Raw genomic sequence first — 9,364 nt, 5'->3', positions numbered from 1 at the left:
ATCCGCCAGCTATAGTTTAGGGATTCTTTTAGCCTGCCTTTAATCAGATTAGTTTTGGCACAGAGGTCACTCACCTGTCATGCTTAACTGCTTGTTATGAATTATGGACTGTAAAGCATATGGGCAGACATGATGTATGGGCTGAATGAACATATTGATGGCAGATGAGCAGGCTGACACAAATGACAAAAATAAAGCAGATGCATCAGTTTCTATTAGTCACTGAAGGCTTGAAATCTGATCTGAAATATTAACTGTTATTGCAAAAAGACATCTTTCAGTTTCTGAATCTAAACTAAATCCGAAAGCCGTTTGTAACCATGCTTTACCGTGCAATAACAAACATAAAAGATCTGATCATATTGTTCTATATATCTTGTACAGCTTCACATGGATTTCATGAGTACTATCATCTAAATTTCCAAATGTTTTACTGCTTATCAAACAACTTCCCTCAATAACAACTTAACAAAAGACACCCTTTACAATTAGATTAATGTATAATTAAGTTAATGAAGAAGCTTCTGGTGTATTTCTGAATAAAAAACATCATGCGTGTAAAAGTAGGTTATAAAATGCTTTAGTCAAAAATAGTAGAATATAAGTAATAACTCAGATATTTCTGCTTATAAAATATATTACCTAGCATTTTATATGCAGCCTATACTGTGCATATATGCATTTCTACTTATTTCACCATCCATAGATCATATCAGTGTTCCAACACAATACACACCCTCTGCAGCTGTCAGACTCCTTTTTTTCACTGAGTGATGCAGGAGAGAGGCAGACAGGCAGAGACTGATAGAGGGGTCTGTTTGTGGCGTTGCAGAGGCAGAGCTTTTTTCTCAGGTTTCAGCATAGCTGCACCTCTCAGCAGCAGATAATGAGCTTAGCTGCTCTTGCTTGCGTACATCAGTGCACAGGGGTCAGTTTCTGGATTAACACTCGCTGCTTACAACTTAACCAGCAATCTCTCTCTATGTTGGGGACACTGATGACCTTTATAGTTTTTTAAGTTTTTGACTTGAAACTTTTGGATCAGCCTTTAGATGAACTACAAGTTGGCAGCTGGCCACTACATGTTGGCCATTAAACAAATGAGCAGGAGGAGGTGAAGCCGGATAAGTGAATCGAAGTGGGCGAGACCCCCACTGTTTCAGATTTCAGGACTGGGGCTTGCCTCAGCCACCCAAAAGAAACAACCTTATGCTACTTGCTAATAACAAAGTCTCTGATGATGGGAGCTCAGCACAGTCCCTTCATGAGGGGCAAGCCATGGTGGACTCCCTCACGAAGGTGGGTTACAAACACTTTGTTCCTTAATTCCCTTTACATTACATGAATTCATCTCATCTGCTTGGCCATTGCTTGTATTAATGTTTATTTTTACTGATGCAAATCAAGTTATTATTTGTGCAGGATAATTGGAGGCAGATTTTGGTTCAGAATGTTACTGACCTCTATACTTTATCAATCACTAATACAATGTTTTCCAAAAAATTAAGATAATTTCAGCTTTATATCTTATTTGCTGGTTTTTAGCCACACTTTTTTCAGCCTCTGTCCTTATTTCCTTTTGCGTAAAGTAAAAATGTTGCCATAAAAGCATCTTGAAATAGAACTTGCCATGTAGCCTAAGGAAAAAGAAGCACTATAGTTGTACAGGGATGTTTCATGGTCCAGTGCATCATTATCTCCACTGTAAGTGGAAAATCTACAACAAAAATGTTAAATTAGGTCATCAGTAGCATTCTGTCCTTTATATCCTTAATATTATAATTACCATTGACAACCATTTTCATTATAACAGGAGACGGCCATAAATATAGTTGGATTTATATTAGAAAATAGCACATTAGTGAAGTCAGACTAGTGGAAAACTGTCAATGCTCTGTGTTTCATCAGCATATGGAGCTCTGAGATATGGCCCAGAGCCTTAATACTCATCCTGAAATAGCCTTCTTATGACAAGTAGATTATCGGTAATATTTGTGGCCATGCAAACTAAATGATCTAGCTAAAATGTTTGACTTGGAGTGCATTTGGAATAGATTTTTCAAGAATTTGTATTCGGCTTAGCCGTAACTCTACTTCGCTCAGCATTGAGATATGAATGAATGTTCTCTCAATTCGTATGAAAAACTAGGGACTGCTCGCTCAGCTATGAATATTTGTGCTGTAAGGATGTAAAGAATCCTTACTTTTCCGCATTAGTGAACCAACAAACATGGTTAGAAACACGGTTAGTTCAAAATGTTACTTTTGGCAAAGTTCCCTAAGAAGATTTATTCAACCAAACTGACCACTGTTTATTACCAAAACCAGCACATGCTTAATCCTTAAAGGTCACAGCTTATTACCCAGGTGCTTCTCTTAAAGCATATTAGTATCTAGTGTAACTTAAAAAGAAAGTAATATAGTTACATAACTAAAGTCTGGACTTGACAACAGGTTCTGGGAAGTTCAGGGCCAACCAGGATGCATTTCTTGTCTACTTTGTTAATTATAATTAAATATCATTCATAAGACATCAGGCAACTCACTGAGATGATAAAAAGTCTATATCTATGTCCTGTATTTTCTCGGATCTTATAGGTGGTGGCATGTTACCGGCACCTGGCCTCCTGTGTTGGTGGCTGTACAGACAGTAAAAGTCTGCGTCGTGAGCTGCAGCAGACCCGTGAGCGTGCTCAGACGCTCACACTGTCCTGTCGCAACCACCTAACAGCCCGACTGAGGGATAAAACCCTGTCTGATGAGGAAAGGAAGGTGACAGAGCTGCAATGGGTGGCCTTCTCCTCATGCTTAGAGCTTTTTTATACAGACATGTGTAAAGTTTTTCACATGGGCAACTGTTTCTCGTTGGCCAACAACAGTGCCACGGTGCAGACAGGAATACAGGGTGAGCACAGAGAAGCACACATTCATAAAATTCATTAACCTATGTACACGTCTATGCTTTCTGGTCTATACACTGTGCACATGCTGCATCAAAAAAATGTATTAGTCAAGTCTACAGAATGTGTGAGGAAGTCTGGGAAACCTTTTCACATTGTCTACTAGGCCCCATATGTGCAGAAGCATTACGGTCACTTTGACAGCTAGTATTGTCCGACACTATGTGAGGAAATCACACTTTGCCAGTGAGGTTTTAAAATTCTTTAAGGAAAATGGTTTTTGTGAATCATTTCCTCCTAATTTTGATCAATTCAATTCAGTTTTATTTGTATGGCACTTTTAACTATGGGAAATTTCACAAAGCAGCTTTACATATATATATATATAAAATCAAAATATACACAACTTGTATGGATGACACCAGAAAAATAAATTTCCCTTTCATACCTGTGTACTATATGGTCAGTAAGTACAATTGTGTAACCAGGAAATTGACTATTTTGTTGACGGTTCGCTGATAGAGATTTTGAAATGCAGTCCAAAGCCACCTTCATGGTTTCTAAGTGGTATCCACAGCAATCCCATGTGTCTCCAGGCTGTCCATGCGGTTTCCAAGTCATGAGACTATAATGGCTAAAGCAGGTCCAGTGGGAAGAAGGAGGTAGGACCACTGACATCTCAGGAGTAGTGTAGCCTGACAGAGATATAGAGGGGGTAGAGAGAGACAGAGATAGAGAGAGTGACCCAAAGAGAGAGAGAGACAGACAGAGACAGAGAGAGAGAGAGAGAGAGAGAGAGAGAGAGAGAAAGAGAGAACACGATTATTAGGTATGCTTATTAACATGTAAAGGTTAAGTAAAATGTGCAAAAATATAAATAATATTTATGGTGCCCTAATACTAAGTTTTAAAAGTATGCTATATACCTGAATTCAGCCACAGAATTTTCTGATGGGTTTTGCCAGACTTCCACACATTCAAAGTAACACTAGGCCAAGCAGCTTAGTGTTTTACTTTGTTTTTTCATCTCATAATTTACACAATAATAACGTGAATAATTGTGTATAATACATAGGAGGTACAAAAGAAGTAGCAGCTCGTGCTCTGAGCGTGCCTGATCTGCAGGAGGAGCATGGAGAGCAGACGGTCAGTATGGAGGGCCTTGAGCAAAGCCAGCTGGAGCAGGAGATTGCGCAGGTGGACCGCACCCTGGAAGACATGGAGATGAAGGTGAACGTGTTGCGCTGGACAGTGGAAGCACGAGGTCCACAGTACGGTGACCCGGTCAGCACTGACAGCGCTTCACTGGGGCTCCTGTGCACTGATGAAGAGGCACAGGCACAGTTCTGTGACCGGAGCCAGATGTTTGTGGTGATGCTGTTAGGTGGAGTGGCAGCCATTGCTGTGGCGTTGTCAGTGTGTGTAGTGTTCTTGGTCTGAATCTTGGAGAGCCTTGAAATCTCCAGAATGTTCCAAAGCCAACAATGACTGTTTTTCCCCCAAATTAAAGTCTGAATTTCAGACTAGATATAAAGATATGTAAATCTCAATAATATTATGATTTTGGAAACACTTAAGAAAATGTAATAAAAAAAAAAAATTAATTAATAAAAATAAAAATTGTAATTATTAATAAATAATATAATAATTGTGACCATGAAGACTAAATAAAAAATAAATAAGTAAATAAATAAAGGCTTAATGTCTTAATGTTGAAATAGCCAAAGAAACTACAGACTAGTGAATGACTTCACTATCTATCTATCTGTCTATCTGTCTGTCTGTCTGTCTATGCCTGTCTGTATATGTATATGCATCCCTTTAAAATAAAGGATCATACTATATGTAGCTACTACACACAGTTTCTTACATACATCAACTCTTCAGAAAGTTTATAAGTTTGAATGAAATCGAACCAGAAGGTCACTGTGAGCAGGAGAGAGCATTACAGATTTACAGAGCATTACAGCTTCATCTACAGAGAACACAAACAAGACAAAAATCTAGGATTTTTACTTTTTCATGCTTTAAAAAAAAATTCAATAAGATTCTTAAGCATCAACTTTTTTTTCCTAAAGTATTAAAACAACAACAAGAACAACAACAATAATAATAATAATAATAATAATAATAATAATAATAATAATAATAATCAGAAGAAGAAGGAGAAGAAGGAGAAGAAATGATGTTAGTAACAAAATGATTCAGAAACAAATCATGTGTTGTTCCTCTTTATAGCCATAGCTGTTTAAAGTATTACTCTTAATAATCCAAATTGTTTATTCCATCTTTCACATTTGAATCTGCTAGACTCACAACACATCAGCTATGTGGTATTGAAGGGGAATACAATCTACTAAATATTTCAAACAATATTTTTTAATTCTTTCTGCCATTATGAGTCATAAAGATGGTGTTGAGACATGTTTGTATATACAGGGAAAAATCTTCAGTTCAAAGGTTTGGTTTTGTGAGGAGCTGATTAAGCAGTTTCTTCCAGTCTAATGGTATGTGTTTCTGAAGGCAGGTCAGTTTGCTTAAAGTTGTAAAACCTCCATTTACTAAGTTCTTTACTAAATATAAAGAGGGAGGCAAAATTGCAACTACAACACACATGAAAGTGAATAAAGCACCAAAAAACAACAACCACATGCTCCTTGCTTCATAAAATCAAATACACATAAAGCAAATGTCTATATAACAAAAAAAAGCTCCAATCATTCTTTAGATCTATGTGAAGCTGCTGAATTGTAATTCCGTTAACTTGCAATTAGAAATTGGCTATTCTTGTGCTATTGCAAAGCTCTAACAAAGGAGTATTTACAACACTATTTACATTTTCCATAAATTTCACCCAAAAGCCAAATATCCTTAACTTTTTGTGAGTAGTGTAAATGAAATGTTCACACTACAGTGATATTATATCATGAAAGTAGGGCATTTAAGTAGAAGCATGCAATGGTGATTTCCTCATCTCAAACAATTTATTGAAACAAAAGCCAACAACAGTGGTGGGTATACCACAACAAAAAATGTCAATGTCTCAGTAATTTGTCATGTGCCCTTGACCATCAATTACAGCTTGACAACGACGTCTCATGCTGTTCACGAGTCGACTTATTGTCTGCTGAGGCATGGCATTCCACTCTTCTTGAAGGGCGGCCCTCAGGTCATTGAGGTTCTGGGGTGCAGGGTTAAGAGCCTCTACAAGGCGACTCGGCTGATCCCATAGGTTTTCTATGCGATTCAGGTCTGGAGAAAGTGCAGGCCACTCCATTTGAGGTACCCCAGCTTCCAGCAGCCGTTCCCTAATGATGCGACCTCGATGAGCTGGAGCATTGTCATCCTTCAAGATGAAATTAGTTTTAATTAGCCTGTGTTGTTCATGCAGGGGCACAATGACTGGATTAATGATGTTATTCAGGTAGTATTGGCTTGTCACTGTACCATTCACAAGATGTAGGGGAGTTCTGTATTGAGTAGACACACCTGCCCAGACTGTAACACCACCACAACAGTGGCTGATGCATAGTGCTCTCCTTGACATCTCCAACATCGAGAATCGACTTTCATCAAAGAACAGCACTGAGCATAAATGCTCCCTGGCCCTACGCCTGTGCCTGGTGGTGTGGTCAGGTACCCTCACAGGCCATCTAGCACGCAGACCACGCTGATGTAAACGGTTTTGAATGGTCTGACGTGACACTTGGGTGCCTCTCACCTCCCTTAAATGTGCCTGGAGTTGAGTGGCATTCATTATCTGGTTCTGCAGGGCACTGTTCACAATGAAGCGGTCATCAACGTGGGATGTGGCCAAAGGACGTCCATTTCCATGCCTTTCTGTGACTCTTCCAGTCTCTCTGTATCTCTGTCGCAACCCGCTGATGACACTCTGTGACACTCTAAGCTCAGTGGCCACTTCCCTCAGAGAACATCCTGTTTGAAGCCTCACAATGGTGAGGTACTGTTGATCAATTGTTAGGTATCGTCTTGGTCTCATGATGTCAAAATGTGAACAGCATGATGAAGAGGACAGTTTAAATACCAATTCTAATTGAATCAGAAAATGTATTGGTCGATTCATGGATCAAACACCTGTTGTGAATTTTGCCGTTAAGCACCTTGTTAGAGAACAGCAAGTTATGCAAAAAGTACTGAAACACTGAACAGTTGGACATGTGCATTCAAAAGTGTAGAGAAGGTCAAATTATGTTCACCTGTAAAGATTATAGTGCATTTTAGGTGCATCTTGAAATTTCACCCGAAAGCCGAATATCCTTAACTTTTTGTGAGTAGTGTATTTACATTTAACTGAATATCACCAAGGCAGAATGTGGTAGTCAAATGTATGAGTCTCTGGATTAATACTACAGCAAACAGACAGCCCACATCAGGGAGGCTGCTGATTTATACACTGGCATGATGAGGACTGCCAACAGAAAAACCTTAGTAGGCCAATGTCGGACTTATACAAGTCATCCGTGGACCACACTGCCCACAACTTGCCTCTTAAGTGGGCATGTTTGTTTGCACAGAAACAAGTTCATTTAAATATTTAACAAAAACCCTTGCTGCTGATTAGGAGTTTGTGTATCAGCATTTTTGGGTCAAACGAAAGACCGACAGTGCAAATACATTTACATGTGATGTACACAGATCAGGCATAATATTATGACCACCTGCCTAATATAGTGTTCGTCCTCCTTTTGATGCCAAATCAGCCCTGACCCGTCATGCACTGTGTATTCTAACACCTTTCTATCAGAACCTCTTCAGCAATTTGAGCAACAGTAGCTCATCTGTTGGATCGGATCACACGGGCCAGCCTTCACTCCTCACATGCATCAATGAGCCTTGGCCGCCCATGACCCTGTCACCGGTTCATCACTGTTCCTTCCATGGACCACTTCTGATAGATACTGACCACTGCAGACCGGGAACACCCCACAAGAGCTGCAGTTTTGGAGATGCTCTGATCCAGTGGTCTAGCCATCACAATTTGGCCCTTGTCAAACTCGCTCAAATCCTTACGCTTGCCCATTTTTCCTGCTTCTAACACATCAACTTTGAGGACAAAATGTTCACTTGCTGCCTGATACACTATATTGCCAAAAGTATTCGCTCACCCATCCAAATAATCAGAATCAGGTGTTCCAATCACTTTCATGGCCACAGGTGTATAAAATCAAGCACCTAGGCATGCAGACTGTTTTTACAAACATTTGTGAAAGAATGGGTCGCTCTCAGGAGCTCAGTGAATTCCAGCGTGGAACTGTGATAGGATGCCACCTGTGCATCAAATCCAGTCGTGAAATTTCCTCGCTCCTAAATATTCCACAGTCAACTGTCAGCTGTATTATAAGAACATGGAAGTGTTTGGGAATGACAGCAACTCAGCCACGAAGTGGTAGGCCACGTAAACTGACGGAGCGGGGTCAGCGGATGCTGAGGCGCATAGTGCAAAGAGGTCGCCAACTTTCTGCAGAGTCAATCGCTACAGACCTCCAAACTTCATGTGGCCTTCAGATTAGCTCAAGAACAGTGCGCAGAGAGCTTCATGGAATGGGTTTCCATGGCCGAGCAGCTGCATCCAAGCCATACATCACCAAGTGCAATGCAAAGCGTCGGATGCAGTGGTGTAAAGCACGCCGCCACTGGACTCTAGAGCAGTGGAGACGCGTTCTCTGGAGTGACGAATCGCGCTTCTCCATCTGGCAATCTGATGGACGAGTCTGGGTTTGGCGGTTGCCAGCAGAACGGTACTTCTCTGACTGCATTGTGCCAAGTGTAAAGTTTGGTGGAGGGGGGATTATGGTGTGGGGTTGTTTTTCAGGAGCTGGACTTGGCCCCTTAGTTCCAGTGAAAGGAACTCTGAATGCTTCAGCATACCAAGACATTTTGGACAATTCCATGCTCCCAACTTTGTGGGAACAGTTTGGAGCTGGCCCCTTCCTCTTCCAACATGACTGTGCACCAGTGCACAAAGCAAGGTCCATAAAGACATGGATGACCGAGTCTGGTGTGGATGAACTTGACTGGCCTGCAAAGAGTCCTGACCTCAACCTGATAGAACACCTTTGGGATGAATTAGAGCAGAGACTGAGAGCCAGGCCTTCTCGTCCAACATCAGTGTGTGACCTCACAAATGCGCTTCTGGAAGAATGGTCAAAAATTCCCATAAACACACTCCTAAACCTTGTGGACAGCCTTCCCAGAAGAGTTGAAGCTGTTATAGCTGCAAAGGGTGAACCGACGTCATATTGAACCCTATGGATTAGGAATGGGATGTCACTTAAGTTCATATGCGAGTCAAGGCAGGTGAGCGAATACTTTATCAATATAGTGTATATCCCACCCACTAACAGGTGCCATGATGAGGAGATCATCAGTCTTATTCACTTCACCTCTCACTGCTCATAATGTTATGCCTGATGTATAGAAATATATGACAGATGCAACAAAGC

At 40.6% G+C, this 9,364-nt stretch overlaps 1 protein-coding gene across 1 annotated transcript; it reads left to right on the top strand.

Annotated features, from left to right (window-relative positions):
• Positions 1 to 970: 970 nt before the first annotated feature.
• Positions 971 to 4,393, top strand: rgs9bp (regulator of G protein signaling 9 binding protein). The gene is made up of 3 exons (XM_058393901.1): positions 971 to 1,299; positions 2,599 to 2,905; positions 3,976 to 4,393. Exons 1-3 carry the CDS (start codon positions 1,210 to 1,212, stop codon positions 4,338 to 4,340), a joined length of 762 nt encoding a protein of 253 aa, XP_058249884.1. The 5' UTR covers positions 971 to 1,209; the 3' UTR covers positions 4,341 to 4,393.
• The last annotated feature ends 4,971 nt before the right edge of the window (positions 4,394 to 9,364 follow it).

Source organism: Hemibagrus wyckioides, linkage group LG07 (genome assembly GCF_019097595.1).
Source record: "Hemibagrus wyckioides isolate EC202008001 linkage group LG07, SWU_Hwy_1.0, whole genome shotgun sequence".
Lineage (NCBI taxonomy): Eukaryota > Metazoa > Chordata > Actinopteri > Siluriformes > Bagridae > Hemibagrus > Hemibagrus wyckioides.
This window is presented reverse-complemented; position numbering and strand designations above follow the sequence as displayed.

Excerpts from the sequence above, each read along its gene's own strand:
- rgs9bp (XM_058393901.1), top strand. The coding sequence starts at position 1,210 with ATGCTACTTGCTAATAACAAAGTCTCTGATGATGGGAGCTCAGCACAG. Across the intron at positions 1,300-2,598 it reads TGGTGGACTCCCTCACGAAG|GTGGTGGCATGTTACCGGCA; the intron begins GTGGGTTACAAA and ends CGGATCTTATAG. Across the intron at positions 2,906-3,975 it reads GGTGCAGACAGGAATACAGG|GAGGTACAAAAGAAGTAGCA; the intron begins GTGAGCACAGAG and ends TATAATACATAG.